The following is an 18,239-nucleotide window of genomic DNA, read 5'->3' on the forward strand; positions in this document are numbered from 1 at the left end:
TAGTAAGCAAACACAAGCAGTTCCAATTACAGTTTATTGGCTGGGAACTGTGATATCATTAAGACATGATGGTTTCATAACCAGTTACGAACCACTTCAGTCAAAAACCAAGTTTTACAAGGATTTCAGCAGAGTAATAAAGTTATCTTGACGTCCACTGGTACCCGTGTTTGATTCTTCAAATATGAGGGAAAGCCAGCATTTTGTTTTGTTGTAGCTATGGAAAAGGCAGTGGCTGGCCCTTCTGGCGTTAATTTTGACAAAAACCGAATTCCTACGGATTGTGTGCAGTGCTATGTTGGTTATGAAGAATTTTATCATGATTTTTCTAGCTGTGGTATTGAACTAGTTGTTGAATATGCTCAAAGAAAATCTAATTTTCAAGGAAAAGTGTTGAGAGTGCTGTGAAGCTATTTATAGGATCGACTACAACAGGAACGCATGTAGTGACAAAAGGACATGAAGTCAAATCTATTTTGAAATTTGGTATATCAAAAAAAAGACGTAGATATCAATCATAAGGTACGGAATTATTTGAGATTTACTTTATCAAATTGTAAGGATTTACTTGTGATTTAGCCTAATTTCAATTTGTGACCTGGGAAGGGGGGCCCGGGGGCTTGCTCCCAGCTAGGGGGTTGTGACCTGGGAAGGAGGGGTTCCGTCCCAGGCTACGGGTTGTGACCTAGGAACTAGGTTAGGTTAGGTGGGTTTCTTAGGTTCTATACCCTTTTAAAAGTCTCCAGTGTTAAATAATCACATTTTGTGACCTGGGAAGGGGGATCGAGGGGGCTTTCCCCCGGATAGGGATTGTGACGTAGGAACTACTAGGTTAGGTTAGGTGGGTGATTTTTTGTTAGGTTCTGTACCCTTTTACAAATCTCAAAAGATGAAATCATGCTTTGTTCTATTTTCGCACACCCAACACCCAAGCTTCCCACCTGTGTCCTTCAGGAAGATGGGTCCATAATGGTAGAATGGATTAATTGCAGTGTAATAAAGGTCATATTTGTTGAAAGCACAATTTACTGCAGTAATTTTCAAGAAATGTTGTCGAGTGTTTTTCTATAAATTTACCAAGCCAACAAGGACATGATAAAAATAAAGAGAAGAGAAGAGTCGGTGCACTAAATTGGCCTTCAATTAAACTCGAAGATTTCCTATTTACCCAACCTATGACGTATCCGTAATCATGTTCTGGGGGAGAACTAGACTATCCAAATTGACTATAATAGGACACCATGTTCATAGTCAAAATAATCGAGATATACTTATCAGAACGATGCTGGGGAAAAAGTTAAACTTTCACATTTTAAGTTACAACTTGTGGGTTTGGGCAAACGAATCCCTGGCCAATTAGTCTCCCAGCAACCTAAGCTGACCTATTTAGCTTACTATGCCTTCTCAAAACTGTGCAACATGAAGTTAGGCAAAATGATACTGTAATACAGTAAAACTTAACCGAGTTAAAATTTAACACTCGTCCAGTACGGTAATGTACAAACTCCAGAGAAAAGGCCTAATAAATAACTGAGAAAATAGCCATTAAACAAGTCTGGCCCTGTGAATAAATTCTGAGGTGAAATTAGCTCTTTTGTATCACATTTTAATCCACAATATAAAGGCAAAGCAGGGGAAATAAATTATACCACGAATGAGATACGACTGAATCAGAATAACGTATAAATATATAGGATTACTTACCACCGATTTCGATGTAATTCTTTCAACGTTTTCTGCACACAGCATGAATGATGAACGATCCAAGACACAGGATAGAAACTTGTTCGGATACTAATGACATCTAGGGACAGTTAAAGTTACTATGAAAAATAACTTTAAGAGTAACTGGCAACTTTACTTTGCACTTACAATGACTCTCTAACAATGATAATTTTAAATGGTTGTCTTTTTTATCATAAGGCCTCTGGTTGCTGTTTTTAAATAAGGTGTGTAAGAGCAATTTCAGACCTTTTATTTTCATTTAACATCATAACAAAAAATACTCAACTAGAAGCTACAACATAAAAACAACTAGCAAATGTTTTCTATTAAAACTTGTATATGATTTTATATAATCACAATAAATGGCTTTATCATTAGGTAAGACAGGCAATATATGCTTACAAAATTTTTTTATTTCTTATTGCTGTGGCCGCGGGGGCATAAAACAATTAGAATAGCGCCAACGTTATCCCTGCGTGTCGTAAGAGGCGACTAAAAGGGACGGGATGAGAGGGCTGGGAACCCCCTCTCCTGTAAAAGAATCCTGTGAGACAGCAACAAAGAGATGGAGCTGGGGGGAGAGTGACTGCTCCCCGCACTCTAGTTTTGGGGGTTTTTGAATGTGCGTGGATGTAGTACGATAGAGAGTAAAAGATGTAAGATTGGAAGTATGTTTAGAAGTAGAAGGATGGATGTATTGGCCTTGTGTGAGACAAAGATGAAAGGAAAGGGTGAAGTGATGTTTGGTGAAATGTCTGGTAGAGTGTCTGGGATTGAAAGGGGAAGAGCGAGAGAGGGTGTGGCTTTATTGCTGAGTGAATGGATGACAGGTAAAGTAGTGGAATGGAAGGAGATATCATCTAGGTTAATATGGGTAAGGGTTAGGTTGGGTAGGGAATGTTGGGCGTTTGTCAGTGCATATGGGCCAGGTAGTGAGAAAAGTGAAGAAGAGCGGAATGAGTTTTGGAATGAATTAACTAGGTGTGTAGAAGGACTGGGTAGAAGGAATTATGTAGTTGTTATGGGTGACTTAAATGCTAGAGTGGGTGCTGGAGAGGTAGAAGGTGTCATTGGGAAGTATGGCGTACCAGGTGAGAATGAGAGTGGTGAGAGACTGGTAGATATGTGTGTTGAACAAGAGATGGTAATAAGTGCTAGCTTTTTTAAGAAGAAAGATAAAAATAAGTATACATGGGTAAGAGTGGCAAATGGAAGAGTAGTAGAAAGGGCATTAATGGATTATGTGTTGATAACTAAAAGAATGTTTGGAAGATTGAAAGACGTGCACGTGTTTAGGGGTATGGCTAACGGTATGTCTGATCATTTTTTGGTGGAAGGAAAATTGGTTGTAGCAAAAGAGTGGGGGAATAGAGTAGGTGGATGTAAAAGGGAGCTAGTGAGGGTTGAAGAGCTAATAAAACCTGGGGTAAAAAGTAAATATCAGGAAAGGTTGAAAATGGCATATGACGAGGTGAGAGTAAGAGAAACTGGTAATTTAGAGGAGGAGTGGAAGTTGGCAAAAGAAAATTTTGTTGGGATTGCAAGTGATGTATGTGGCAAGAAGGTTGTTGGAGGCAGCATGAGGAAGGGCAGTGAATGGTGGAATGAAGGAGTGAAGGTAAAAGTGGAAGAGAAAAAGAGGGCTTTTGAAGAATGGCTGCAGAGTAATAGTATAGAGAAGTATGAAAAATATAGAGAGAAAAAGGTGGAAGTAAAGCGCAAGGTACGTGAGGCAAAGAGGGCAGCTGACCTGAGGTGGGGTCAGGGACTGGGTCAGTCATATGAAGAGAATAAGAAGAAGTTTTGGAAAGAAGTGAAGAGAGTAAGAAAGGCCGGCACAAGAATTGAAGAGACAGTGAAAGATGGAAATGGAAGGTTGTTAAAAGGAGAGGAGGCAAGGAAAAGGTGGGGGGAATATTTTGAAAGTTTGCTGAATGTTGAGGATGATAGGGAGGCAGATATAATTGCTGTTCCAGGTGTTGAGGTGCCAGTGATGGGAGATGAGAATGAGAGAGAGATTACAATAGAGGAAGTGAGGAGAGCACTAGATGAAACGAGAGTAGGAAAAGCATCTGGTATGGATGGTGTGAAAGCTGAGATGTTGAAGGAAGGGGGTGTGACTGTAATTGAATGGTTGGTGAGATTGTTTAATGTGTGTTTTGTGTTGTCAATGGTACCAGTAGATTGGGTCTGTGCATGTATTGTACCACTATATAAGGGTAAGGGAGATGTGCATGAGTGTTGTAATTCAAGAGGTATTAGTTTGTTGAGTGTAGTTGGAAAAGTGTATGGTAGAGTACTGATTAATAGGATTAAGGATAAAACAGAGAATGCAATCTTGGAAGTACAGGGTGGTTTTAGAAGAGGTAGGGGTTGTATGAATCAGATTTTTACAGTTAGGCAGATATGCGAGAAATATTTAGCAAAAGGTAAGGAGGTGTATGTTGCGTTTATGGATCTGGAGAAAGCATATGATAGAGTTGATAGGGAAGCAATGTGGAATGTGATGAGGTTATATGGAGTTGGTGGAAGGTTGTTGCAAGCAGTGAAAAGTTTCTACAAAGGTAGTAAAGCATGTGTTAGAATAGGAAATGAAGTGAGCGATTGGTTTCCGGTGAGAGTGGGGCTGAGACAGGGATGTGTGATGTCGCCGTGGTTGTTTAACTTGTATGTTGATGGAGTGGTGAGAGAGGTGAATGCTCGAGTGCTTGGACGAGGATTAAAACTGGTAGACGAGAATGACCATGAATGGGAGGTAAATCAGTTGTTGTTTGCGGATGATACTGTACTGGTTGCAGACACAGAAGAGAAGCTTGACCGACTAGTGACAGAATTTGGAAGGGTGTGTGAGAGAAGGAAGTTGAGAGTTAATGTGGGTAAGAGTAAGGTTATGAGATGTACGAGAAGGGAAGGTGGTGCAAGGTTGAATGTCATGTTGAATGGAGAGTTACTTGAGGAGGTGGATCAGTTTAAGTACTTGGGGTCTGTTGTTGCAGCAAATGGTGGAGTGGAAGCAGATGTACGTCAGAGAGTGAATGAAGGTTGCAAAGTGTTGGGGGCAGTTAAGGGAGTAGTAAAAAATAGAGGGTTGGGCATGAATGTAAAGAGAGTTCTATATGAGAAAGTGATTGTACCAACTGTGATGTATGGATCGGAGTTGTGGGGAATGAAAGTGATGGAGAGACAGAAATTGAATGTGTTTGAGATGAAGTGTCTGAGGAGTATGGCTGGTGTATCTCGAGTAGATAGGGTCAGGAACGAGGTGGTGAGGGTGAGAACGGGTGTAAGAAATGAGTTAGAGGCTAGAGTGGATATGAATGTGTTGAGGTGGTTTGGCCATGTTGAGAGAATGGAGAATGGCTGTCTGCTAAAGAAGGTGATGAATGCAAGAGTTGATGGGAGAAGTACAAGAGGAAGGCCAAGGTTTGGGTGGATGGATGGTGTGAAGAAAGCTCTGGGTGATAGGAGGATAGATGTGAGAGAGGCAAGAGAGCGTGCTAGAAATAGGAATGAATGGCGAGCGATTGTGACGCAGTTCCGGTAGGCCCTGCTGCTTCCTCCGGTGCCTTAGATGACCGCGGAGGTAGCAGCAGTAGGAGACTCAGCAGTATGAAGCTTCATCTGTGGTGGAAATGTGGGAGGTTGGGCTGTGGCACCCTAGCAGTACCAGCTGAACTCAGCTGAGTCCCTGGTTAGGCTGGAGGAACGTAGAGAGTAGTCCCCTTTTTGTTTTGTTTCTTGTTGATGTCGGCTACCACCCAAATTTGGGGGAAGTGCCTTTGGTATATGTATGTATGTATTGCTGATAATGATGAATGATGTCCAAAAATTATAGAAGAAAACTCCCAATAGCCCAGTCAATAGCCTACAGACGAATTCGACCTAAACAATTTATAGGAATCGCGACGAAAAATTCGGATATACATGGGGTTTCATACCCTTTTTCTTGATTTTCCAACTAGGGTTGTAGCTTGGATAGTAATAATAATAACAACAACAACAACAATAATAATAATAATAATAATAATATACCTTATTAATTTTGATTAAAGAAAAAAAAAGTTTCTGAAATGTGATGACTGTTAGATTGAAGGAAAAAACATATTTGGCCGGCCTGACAAAACTCTCCGATATTATGACTAATAATCATTAAATGAAGCATATGAATTATTATCCTATGGTTTATTAAATTTACATTATCTAAAACTCTGGTATCGATATTTATAATGAGAATGTAGCCTTTATGTATACACACACAATTAGGCCTTTAAGTAAATTACGACCAACTAAAGTTCATATTTATGACAAGATAGGGATACTGACTATCTAACCTCAAATTAGTTCTCAGGTAAAACCATTCTAAGTAGGCCTACAATAAATAGCATTTCAAAAGAATCTTTAGCTTTGCATATTAAGAATATTAACCAGTGTAAGCTAAAATCTAAACATCAACATATTTCACTTCTTTCCATTACTTAAAGACCAGAAGGCAAAAAAAAAAAAAAATTATATCAATCAACATAAAACTTAAATTTCATTAAAAAAAATTAAAGTATTAATTTTAATTTCGGCAATGCAGGAAGAAATAAGATTTGTGTGCTTTGTTATTTCACAGGACCATTGTACTTGCAGATGTTAACTAGAACAAAACTTTAATCTCTTATTTTTTGCATTATTAAAGTAAGTTTAAAGTAAGTATTTCAACAGTTCATTCATGCAGATCTAACATAACTGATACAGACATATTCAGGGAAAATGAATATATTCTTAAGCCAGATGGCCGACTTTTATATTGTTTATTAAAATCTAATTTCCCATTGAAAGGCACTTCCATGAGTACAAAAATAAAATAATATTTCAAAATTCTTAACGTGTATACACAAGAAAAGATACAATAAAGTTGAACAAAATTTCTATTACTCATGAATTTCTTGACTTAGAATCCACAAGTTATTCACCACCAGGAGTCCATGTCATGTATAGTTCCTTCGTGACTCTTATCATATTTACCCCTGAAAAGAAAAGCAACAAAGGAAAAGTTTATAACCTTTACTATGTTTTCCCATGAAAACACGTAATTTATAGGTAATTCTTAACCTTCATTAAGTTAACCCCTAATAGTAAAAGAAGTGAATGGATAGTTCATAACCTTTATTATGTTTACTCTTGAAAATAAAAGTAATGAAAAGACGGTTCATAATCTTTGCGATGTTAATCCCTGAAAATAGAAATATTGCAGTTAGTGCACACCCTTCATTGTTCATCCTTGGCGGTAAAGGTAATGAAAGGATAGTTCATAAACTTCACTATCTTTACATGTGAAAATAAAGGTAAGGAAGAAAATTGTTCATATTCAGTATTATGTCTAACCCTGAAAATAAAAGTAGTGGGAAGTGAATCAGTTGTTGTTTGCGGATGCTACGATATTGGTTGCAGACTCGAAGGATAAGCTGGCTCGATTATTGACAGAGTTTGGGAGGGTGTGTGAGAGAAGGAAGTTGAGAGTTAATGTGGGTAAAAGTAAGGTTATGAGATCATTGTTATTATTATTACTTGCTAAGCTACAACCCTTGTTGGAAAAGCAGGATGCTGTAACTCTAGGTGCCCCGTCAGGGAAAATAGTCCAGCGAGGAAAGGAAACAAGGAAAAATATATTTTAAGAACAGTAACAACATTAAAATAAATATTTCCTATATAAATTATAAAATTTTTAACAAAACAAGAGGAAGAGCAATAAGACAGAATGGTGTGGCTCAGTGTACCCTCAAGCAAGAGAACTCTAACCAAAGACAGTGGAAGACCATGGTACAGAGGCCATTGCACTACCCAAGACTAGAGAACAATGGTCTGATTTTGGAGTGTCCTGGAAGAGCTGCTTACCATAGTTAAAGAGTCTCTTCTACCCATACCAAGAGAAGAGTAGCTACTGAACAATTACAGTGCAATAGTTATCCCCTTTGGTGAAGAACAATTGTTTGGTAATCTCGTTGTCAGGTGTATGAGGACAAAAGATAATCTGTAAAGAATAGACCAGACTATTCGGTGTATGTGTAGGCAAAGGGAAAGTGAACCGTAACCAGAGAGAAGGATCCAATGTAGTGCTGTCTGGCCAGTCAAAGGACCCCATAACTCTCTAGCGAAAAGGGAAGGTGGTGCTAGGTTGAATGTCATGCTGAATGGAGAATTACTTACGGAAGTAGATCAGTTTAAGTACTTGGGACCTGTTGTTGCTGTAAATAGAAGTGGAAGCAGATGTACATCGGAGAATGAATGAAGGGTGTAAAGTGTTAGGGGCAGTGAAGGGAGTGGTAAAGAGTATAGGGTTAGGAATGTAAAGAGAGTTCTATATGAGAAAGTGATTGTACCATCCGTGATGTATGGATCATGGTTGTAGGGAATGAAAGTGACGGAGATTAATGTGTTCGAGATGAAGTGTCTAAGGAGTATGGCTGGGGTATCTCGATTAGACAGGGTTAGAAATGAAGTAGTGAGGGTGAGAGCGGGTGTAAGAAATGAATTAGCAGCTAGAGAGGATATGAATGTGTTGAGGTGGTTTGGCCATGTAGAGAGAATGGAAATAGCCGTCTGCTGAAGGTGATGAATGCAAGAGTTGATGGGAGAAGTACAAGACGAATGCCAAGGTTTGGCTGGATGGATGGAGTGGAGAAAGCTAGGTGATAGGAGGATAGATGTGAAACAGGCAAAGGAGCATGCTAGAAATAGGAATAAATGGCGAGCAATTGTGATGCTGTTCTGATACGCCCTGCTGCTTACTTTGGTGACCGCTGAGGTAGCAGCATTATGGGATTCAGCATATGAAACGTCATTGTGGTGGATAACTGGGGAGGATGGGTGGTGTATTGTTGCACCCTAGCAGTGCCAGCCAAACTCGGCTAAATCCCTCGTCAGGCTAGGAGGAGATAAGAGAAGAAAAGTCCCCCTTTGTTCTTTTTTTTATGTCGGCTACCCCCCAAAATTATGTGGAGGTGCCTTGATAGATAGATAAATGAAAAAAGTTAGCATTATAACATTGTAAGCTAGGTCTTCATTCTTTACATTTTATCTTTGATTTTAAAACCAAAGATAAGAACTTACCATACTATGCCACACTTTGCACCGAGTTTATCCTCTGCCAGAAACTCCAGTATGCTTTGTTCCCCCCTCGTTGGCGGCAAGCAGGTGGACGGAAGGAAAATCCCGCCGCTGACTTTAATATCTGAATCGATTAACTCGTTAATGATTTGGGATGCTTTCGCCTTGTATCTTGGGAAGAACAAAGACCCGAACATTCTGTTAAAAGTAAAGAAGATAAATGTATTGCTTGGGATGTTTCGAAGTATTTTAGTAATGACCATTTTGCCTATATTATCAGACAGGTACGAAAACGTCCTTCATTTAACCGTTGAAATACTACTGCTAGAGAGTTATGGGGTCCTTTGACTGGCCAGACAGTACTACATTGGATCCTTCTCTCTGGTTACAGTTCACTTTATCTTTGCCTACACATAAACCGAATAGTTTGGCCTATTCCTTACATATTCTCCTCTGTCCTTATACACCTGACAACACTGAGATTGCCAAACAATTCTTCTTCACCCACGGGGCTACTGGATTGTAATTGTTCAGTGGCCACTTTCCTCTTGCTAAGGGTAGAAGAGACTCTTTAGCTATGGTAAACAGCTCTTCTAGGAGAAGGACACTCCAAAATCAAACCATTGTTCTCTAGTCTTGGGTAGTGCCATAGCCTCTGTACCATGGCCTTCCAATGTCTTGGGTTAGAGTTCTCTTGCTTGAGAGTACACTCGGGCACACTATTATATCTAATTTCTCTTCCTCTTGTTTTATTAAAGTTAATATAGTTCATATTGAAGATATTTATTCTAATGTTGTTACTGTTCTGAAAATATTTTATTTTTCCTTTTTTTCCTTTCCTCACTGGGCTATTTTCCCTGTTGGAGCCCCTGGGCTTATAGCATCCTGCTTTTCCAACCAGGGTTATAGCTTAGCAAGTAATGATAATAATAATAATAATAATAATAATAATAATATTGTTTCTAGCTTGATATCCTAAATGGGTTTCTATGATCCCTATTCCTTTTATTATTTGGTTTTCCTTTATTTTTTCTATCTATTCGTTAGTTCACTCAAGAAAGCCTGTTCTTGATTGTCATCCTGTCCCTCACTATAAGGGATTTCGTCTCATTCTCTATATTTGTTGATGAATTTGACAACCCCTAAAGTGAAGGGAAGTTTTTAAATATAGTCCATTTCTTTTAGCGAGTCATATTTGCACCGACTCGCAACGGTGCCCTTTTAGCTCGGAAAAGTTTCCTGATCGCTGATTGGTTGGACAAGAGTTGGACAAGATAATTCTAACCAATCAGCGATGAGGAAACTTTTCCGAGCTAAAAGGGCACCGCCGCGAGTCGGTGCAAATATGCATCGCTAAAAGAAATGGACTATAGTAGTGTCGGATGGCTTTACATATATGTGGTGTAATTAAAAGCTCCTTTGGGCAAAAGAATAAAATTATTCGATTCTATTGTATCTTTTAGATGAGTCATATGAATTCAAAATTCTACTTTTTAATAGGTATTAAACACAGAAAATTCCACCGGTAAAGTATATTGAAAGTTTAATAACTCTACTCTGACCAAATTGTACTTAAGAAATTACTAAAATATTTTCTCTTTACGACTTCCAATGTGAAATTTGCTACTGTACGAGGTTAATGCTGATATGATACAACCGTATATTTAAAAAAAAAAAATCCTTCGAATCAGGCTGAGTTGGTGAAAGAGGCGCCCCATCCACTGGTGTGTTGGTGATATAAAATGTAGGCCTATACTTGCATACTTTAATTTACTGACCTTGCTTTGGAGACCCCCATCTCTTGGAAGACCGGGGACATTTGGGAGGGTAACCGTCCCTTCTAAGGTACGGCGCTGATGTCAGAACTGTCCCAAAGTTATCAACAATCTATTTTCATTATTATTATTACTAGCGAAGCTACAACCAAAGTTGGAAAAGCTGTACAGTAGCCCAGTGAAGAAAGGAAATGAGAAATAGAATATATAACAGAAGTAATGAAAAAAAAATATATATATTTAAAGATCAGTAACAATGTTGAAATAGATGTCATATATGAACTATGCATTGTGTTAACCAGTTCAACAGCAAAGCATTTGCAGCAAAGTAATTATTATCATTTCACAATCACACCTAGAATTTTAGATGATCTGTATACAGTCAAAGAAACATTGTCATTACAAAGATCTGAATTTCGAGGAGCCAGTGGCCTTTCCCTTGAAGTTTTATTTTGACGACCAAATTGAGGAATGGCTTATTATCTTGATTAAATAGTTGGATAAATGGAATTTTAGGTCAAACTTAGAGCACACGCTGTTTTTTTTTTTTTTTTTTTTTTGAAAAAGGTATCAGAAGTCCTATTTGATAGTAGATTTGTTTCTAATTTGTTCAATATTTTTTATCCACTTAACTTTTTTTTTTTTTTTGCTTGAATAGGTTACTCTGATTGCTGACTTTTCAATACTGGCATGTTTTCCCTATACATTTGTGCAGGTGGTGGATGGATTGATTACATTCCACATTTCTATAAGTCACTTGATACTAAATATGGTATGAAGATGAATTTTATAGGTGATGTTATGTAAATTAAATAAAACAGTAAATAGAAAGCATTTACCTCCTGTCTGTGGGAAGAAGTGCCTCAGCAACACCAACCACCTTAGTTATATGTTTTGCGTAAATGTCGGGAAGAAATAAAGATGGCGGCCATCCCTTGACTCCCTTGAGTGGTAACAATTTCTCAATATCGACTGAAGAAACTCTTAGATTTATGCCTGGAAATAAAGAAGCGAAGAGAGAAAGAAAGAAGAAATAGAGGTTAGATTTCACTTCAAGTTTTGTTTAGTAGTGGATATTTTTACAATTCGCCTCACTCTGACTTATGATAACTAAATAGCAATTTTTATATAGCTTGATGAGTTAGCTATCTTTATAATGGCACCTCATTTGAATATCTGACTATTACAGAGGCTTCGTGTCGTACCTATTCTTAAATGTTACTTGTCCTTCATTTTCGTATGAATCGTTTAAGTCTATCATTACGACTGGCTGGTCTTTTGTAGGTATAAAACCATGAAAAAAAGATTCCTATTGGTTGCATGGTATGTAAAACTGTGTAATAAGAGAACCCATTGAAGGATGTCATGGATTATAGTCTATTTCTTTTAGTGATGCATATTTGCACCGACTCGCAGCGGTGCCCTTTTAGCTCGGAAAAGTTTCCGGATCGCTGATTGGTTGGACAAGAGAATTCCAACCAATCAGCGATCAGGAAACTTTTCCGAGCTAAAAGGGCACCGCTGCGAGTCGGTGCAAATATGCATCGCTAAAAGAAATGGACTATAGTAAATCAATTTTCTGGATTTATAAATCTACTCTTTTGATTGCGAATGATTTTGGAGGCGACCAATTCTTTTGATGACGAATAGTTAAAATTTTTCCCTATGGTTGAAGAGGAAAACCATAGTAAGTGAATCTGTAACTATATCTCTAAACTGATTGCATTCCCAGTTAACATTGCTTTTTACTAAAAAGATTTTAAGTTAATCAGATGAAACTGATATAAAATTTATGCAATTTCAAGCCATAATCTCGATGCTTGCAAACGAGTCTGAGGAAAGCGTGAGATTCATTGCAACCATTCTTTAATACGCAAAGCAAAATGAAAATTATTAATAAATGCTCAAGACAATGAAGCCTCGGATAATTTATAACCAGAGTACTATAGTCCATTTCTTTTATCGAGGCATATTTGCACTGACTCACAGGGGTGCCCATTTAGCTGGGAAAAGTTTCCTGATCGCTGATTGGTTGGACAAGATAATTCTAACCAATCAACGATCAGGAAACTTTTACGAGCTAAAAGGGCACCGCCGCGAGTCGGTGCAAATATGCATCGCTAAAAGAAATGGACTATAGTTACAATATCTCACGAAGGAAGTATAAAACAAACGCATGATTAATGAAAACCTATTCAGAAGAGCCACTGAACCAAAGGGAAGCGTCAAGCTGAACAGGATAAAGTTGTTATGATTGCATGGTAAATACAATGTTTTCACGTCAATTATTGATGTTTGTATTGAGGCATATTTCCATGTTTTTATATAAACTTGGGATCGTATCATTTTTTTCATCCTTTCGGTTTGAAAATGCATTTATATGAAATGAATGGTCGTAACTCCATATAGTCTTTTTCATGTTTTTTTTTTTTAATTAACAGAGACAAATTATGTACCAAGTGTATCACTCTATTTAGAATATTTTTGTCTGTAAATGAGCAATGCCTGGGAAACTCGTGAACATTATAGATATCAGTAAAAAAAAAAACATGCTATCCTAGGTCAACGAGGTAAAAAGTAATGCTTAAACATACAGAACGAAAAGCTAGTATTTAGTCCCTCTACGTCCTATGGGTATTAAAAGAAAATGTCATAAGACAAACGTTTAATGAAATTATCCCGCAAATAAGGTTAGATATTAGTAATAAATAAGGTATTGTTTCAGGGGAATATTAGCATTAGTATAATTGAAGTTATTATCAACAACATATTCATAACGCGAATGAACTCATACGATGCGAATTGCAATGGCACGTATTAATTAATGAAAAATAAAATATCTACAACATTGTTGATAATTTGGATAAATAGACAAACACTTGATCATATAGCTTACATAAGAGTCCTAATTGGTGTTTCCCACTGTTAATGATCTTCTTAAGAGGTTGAAAGGCATCATTATTCGGAACACTTATGTGCAATATCTCCATGGTATCTGGAAGGACGAAGGAATTGTCCAGCTGCCCCATGTAGAAACGCATGCTACACCTGTTTTGGAAAACGACAGAGGTCAAGATATTACTTTAGAATTGGAAAAAAAGACAAGTAAAGAAAGCTGAAGTTGATGGAAAAAGGTAAGTATAGAAAGCTGAAGTTGATGGAAAAATGGTACGTAAAGAAAGCTGAAGTTGATGGAAAAAGGGTAAGTAAAGAAAGCTGAAGTTGATGGAAAAAGGTACGTAAAGAAAGCTGAAGTTGATGGAAAAAGGGTAAGTAAAGAAAGCTGAAGTTGATGGAAAAAGGGTAAGTAAAGAAAGCTGAAGTTGATGGAAAAAGGTAAGTATAGAAAGCAGAAGTCGATGGAAAAAGGTAAGTACGAAAAAAAGAAGTTGATGGAAAAAGGGTAAGTAAAGAAAGCTGAAGTTGATGGAAAAATGGTACGTAAAGAAAGCTGAAGTTGATGGAAAAATGGTACGTAAAGAAAGCTGAAGTCGATGGAAAAATGGTACGTAAAGAAAGCTGAAGTTGATGGAAAAATGGTACGTAAAGAAAGCTGAAGTTGATGGAAAAATGGTACGTAAAGAAAGCTGAAGTTGATGGAAAAAGGTAAGTATAGAAAGCTGAAGTTGATGGAAAAATGGTACGTAAAGAAAGCTGAAGTTGATGGAAAAATGGTACGTAAAGAAAGCTGAAGTTGATGGAAAAATGGTACGTAAAGAAAGCTAAAGTTGATGGAAAAAGGGTACGTAAAGAAAGCTGAAGTTGATGGAAAAATGGTACGTAAAGAAAGCTGAAGTTGATGGAAAAATGGTACGTAAAGAAAGCTGAAGTTGATGGAAAAATGGTACGTAAAGAAAGCTGAAGTTGATGGAAAAAGGTAAGTATAGAAAGCTGAAGTTGATGGAAAAATGGTACGTAAAGAAAGCTGAAGTTGATGGAAAAAGGGTAAGTAAAGAAAGCTGAAGTTGATGGAAAAAGGGTAAGTAAAGAAAGCTGAAGTTGATGGAAAAAGGTAAGTATAGAAAGCTGAAGTCGATGGAAAAAGGTAAGTACGAAAAAAAGAAGTTGATGGAAAAAGGGTAAGTAAAGAAAGCTGAAGTCGATGGAAAAATGGTACGTAAAGAAAGCTGAAGTTGATGGAAAAAGGTAAGTATAGAAAGCTGAAGTTGATGGAAAAATGGTACGTAAAGAAAGCTGAAGTTGATGGAAAAAGGTAAGTATAGAAAGCTGAAGTTGATGGAAAAATGGTACGTAAAGAAAGCTGAAGTTGATGGAAAAAGGTAAGTATAGAAAGCTGAAGTTGATGGAAAAATGGTACGTAAAGAAAGCTGAAGTCGATGGAAAAAGGGTAAGTAAAGAAAGCTGAAGTTGATGGAAAAAGGGTAAGTAAAGAAAGCTGAAGTTGATGGAAAAAGGTAAGTATAGAAAGCTGAAGTCGATGGAAAAAGGTAAGTACGAAAAAAAGAAGTTGATGGAAAAAGGGTAAGTAAAGAAAGCTGAAGTTGATGGAAAAAGGGTAAGTAAAGAAAGCTGAAGTTGATGGAAAAAGGGTAAGTAAAGAAAGCTGAAGTTGATGGAAAAAGGTAAGTATAGAAAGCTGAAGTCGATGGAAAAAGGTAAGTACGAAAAAAAGAAGTTGATGGAAAAAGGGTAAGTAAAGAAAGCTGAAGTCGATGGAAAAATGGGAAGTAAAGAAAGCTGAAGTTGATGGAAAAAGGTAAGTATAGAAAGCTGAAGTTGATGGAAAAATGGTACGTAAAGAAAGCTGAAGTTGATGGAAAAAGGTAAGTATAGAAAGCTGAAGTTGATGGAAAAAGGTAAGTATAGAAAGCTGAAGTTGATGGAAAAAGGTAAGTATAGAAAGCTGAAGTTGATGGAAAAAGGTAAGTATAGAAAGCTGAAGTTGATGGAAAAATGGTACGTAAAGAAAGCTGAAGTTGATGGAAAAAGGTAAGTATAGAAAGCTAAAGTTGATGGAAAAAGGGTAAGTAAAGAAAGCTGAAGTTGATGGAAAAATGGTACGTAAAGAAAGCTGAAGTTGATGGAAAAAGGTAAGTATAGAAAGCTGAAGTTGATGGAAAAATGGTACGTAAAGAAAGCTGAAGTTGATGGAAAAGGGTACGTAAAGAAAGCTGAAGTCGATGGAAAAAGGGTAAGTAAAGAAAGCTGAAGTTGATGGAAAAGGGGTAAGTAAAGAAAGCTGAAGTTGATGGAAAAAGGTAAGTAAAGAAAGCTGAAGTTGATGGAAAAAGGGTACGTAAAGAAAGCTGAAGTTGATGGAAAAAGGGTAAGTTAAGAAAGATGATGATGGAAAAGGGTAAGTAAAGAAAGCTGAAGCTGATGACAAAATAGGTAAGTAAAGAAAGCTGAAGTTGATGGAAAAATGGTACGTAAAGAAAGCTGAAGTTGATGGAAAAAGGTACGTAAAGAAAGCTGAAGTTGATGGAAAAAGGGTAAGTAAAGAAAGCTGAAGTTGATGGAAAAAGGTAAGTATAGAAAGCTGAAGTTGATGGAAAAATGGTACGTAAAGAAAGCTGAAGTTGATGGAAAAAGGGTAAGTAAAGAAAGCTGAAGTTGATGGAAAAAGGTAAGTATAGAAAGCTGAAGTTGATGGAAAAAGGTACGTAAAGAAAGCTGAAGTTGATGGAAAAAGGGTAAGTAAAGAAAGCTGAAGTTGATGGAAAAAGGTAAGTATAGAAAGCTGAAGTTGATGGAAAAATTGTACGTAAAGAAAGCTGAAGTTGATGGAAAAAGGGTAAGTTAAGAAAGATGATGATGGAAAAGGGTAAGTAAAGAAAGCTGAAGCTGATGACAAAAAAGGTAAGTAAAGAAAGCTGAAGTTGATGGAAAAAAGGGTAAGTAAAGAGAGCTGAAGTTGACTCGGAATACAACATTGCTCATGAAGTTTTCGAAAAACGTATTTTTTTAATGGTTTCTTTTAGATTTACTACAACTACTTAATTTTTTACTTATAATATTCCGTAGGTAATTCAAATTATTTCAGAGGTGAAGGGCATCACACAGACATCATTCAATTGATATTTCTGTAATATCAAAAAGCCACGAGTCTTTATTACATTTGTTAAAGAAGCAACAGGTTTATATGTTTCTATGCTTACTCATGTTGAATAAAATCTGACGTTTAAAAGAAACACGAAGCTTTCTTACATTCCATTCTAAAATTATCTTATAATAAGATATAAAGATAAAACTTATTACGCCAAAGGTTTTTATGTGATTCATTGAATACATCTAGAAACGAATAGGTAAGCAAGTATATTTCATTGTCTCATTACTGCGTATTTGTTTGGGTATACAGTATATCCCAAAACATAATTGTCACTTTTAACATATTCATCCGCCAAACAGTTAAATATTCATTACAGATTTCATGATGTACAGTACTGTAATTCGCACAAGAATGATAGTGAAAAGAGAAAAGTTTCATGTTATGCCTATAGCTTTTGAAATTTGAATTCATATATCTTTAAAAGCATAACTCTTTTGAGAAACACTGGAATATTAGCTATATGGTTCTAATTTATATAAATATTTGTGGATAAAAATCCCCGCAGGTCCTAAATTTTGGAACATTTGTCAACGCAATTCATTAGACCAGTTTTGTTTCTACATAAAAAGAAGAAGAATATGATTTAATTAATATCCAATAAATATAAATAAAAATCTTTTAGAAGATTTTATATAAAAATAGTGAAAGATCAGTAACAAACAAACAATTACACCGAAAAAAATGAATCAACAAATTCTGGAAAACATTTCAGAAACTGAGTATGAAAAAGTAAACGTTTAGAAATAATACATCAATTATCAAAATTTCTTTAGATTACCCGGAGTTTATCTCCGGACGGGGGCTCATAGACTATATGTCATAGCCCCAAGTTCGGACTTCTCTTATTAAACGAAAAGTAATTCCAATATGAAAAAAATAAAAAATCCAATATATGAGAGAAATTGGTGTTGAAAAATTTTATCTGGTTTATTTCTTGGAAAATATAGAAAAGAAATACGTAAAAAACGTGGACATAAAGTACATACCTAGACAGTACCTCTTGTAGTGGCCGTAAAAGAACAGATCCCTGAATATTATCCGGATGCCGAAACAGCTCCTCTAGAGCGAGGTCATTCACCCTGATCTTTCTGTTCGAGCACGTCAGTAGGAATTTCTCAAGCTCGAACACATAAAGCGGGTTGCTCCTGATGCTGACGCGAACCTTACGGAGATTCCTATTCCTTAGTAAAGCAGGGAATTCGGACAAGTTGTCGTCAGATATTCGGAGACTTCCGTCCGCTGGGTCGAATGGGACGATGATGGGAAACCCTAATATAGCACTCATGTTTTTCTCTGGTATTGGATAGTGGATATTGCTATGAATAATGTCTAAACACAGGGATATTCGTATGCCTGCACACACAGGGTAAACGTAATATTATTGGATCAAGTTCCTTTCTTCATGAATCAAAGTATTCATTTATTTTTCTCACTCTACACATTTTCTTCTTGTAGGGTAAGAATTAAGGTATTTACACTTCAGCTCTCAGCCATTCTTTTAGGTTGAGGTTACTTAACCTATTATGTTTTAACACCTATATATCTAGTTCTATATATATATATATATATATATATAT

General features: G+C 36.8%; 1 protein-coding gene and 1 long non-coding RNA gene across 8 annotated transcripts in view; both read right to left on the minus strand.

Moving 5' to 3' along the window:
- The window catches only part of LOC137618188 (uncharacterized), a 64,013-nt gene extending 62,223 nt beyond the window's left edge, over positions 1–1,790 (minus strand). For all 4 annotated transcript variants that reach the window (XR_011039748.1, XR_011039749.1, XR_011039747.1 and 1 more), the window contains exon 1: positions 1,705–1,790. This is a non-coding gene — a long non-coding RNA (uncharacterized lncRNA). The remainder of the gene's footprint in view (positions 1–1,704) is intronic.
- A 4,520-nt stretch (positions 1,791–6,310) lies between these two features.
- The window catches only part of LOC137617881 (uncharacterized), a 13,353-nt gene continuing 1,424 nt past the window's right edge, over positions 6,311–18,239 (minus strand). For 2 of the 4 annotated variants that reach the window (XM_068347831.1, XM_068347830.1), the window contains exons 2-6: positions 17,649–17,955; positions 13,489–13,640; positions 11,432–11,588; positions 8,821–9,015; positions 6,311–6,737 (exon numbers count right to left, since the gene is read on the minus strand). In XM_068347831.1, coding sequence (XP_068203932.1) covers positions 6,680–6,737; positions 8,821–9,015; positions 11,432–11,588; positions 13,489–13,640; positions 17,649–17,947 — 861 coding nt within the window. In that variant the 5' untranslated portion in view covers positions 17,948–17,955 and the 3' untranslated portion in view covers positions 6,311–6,679. Of the gene's footprint in view, positions 6,738–6,806; positions 6,944–8,820; positions 9,016–11,431; positions 11,589–13,488; positions 13,641–17,648; positions 18,126–18,239 lie in introns of those variants that run through there. The other 2 variants (XM_068347829.1, XM_068347832.1) reach the window with 2 other exon arrangements.

This window comes from Palaemon carinicauda, chromosome 24 (assembly GCF_036898095.1).
Source record: "Palaemon carinicauda isolate YSFRI2023 chromosome 24, ASM3689809v2, whole genome shotgun sequence".
NCBI lineage: Eukaryota > Metazoa > Arthropoda > Malacostraca > Decapoda > Palaemonidae > Palaemon > Palaemon carinicauda.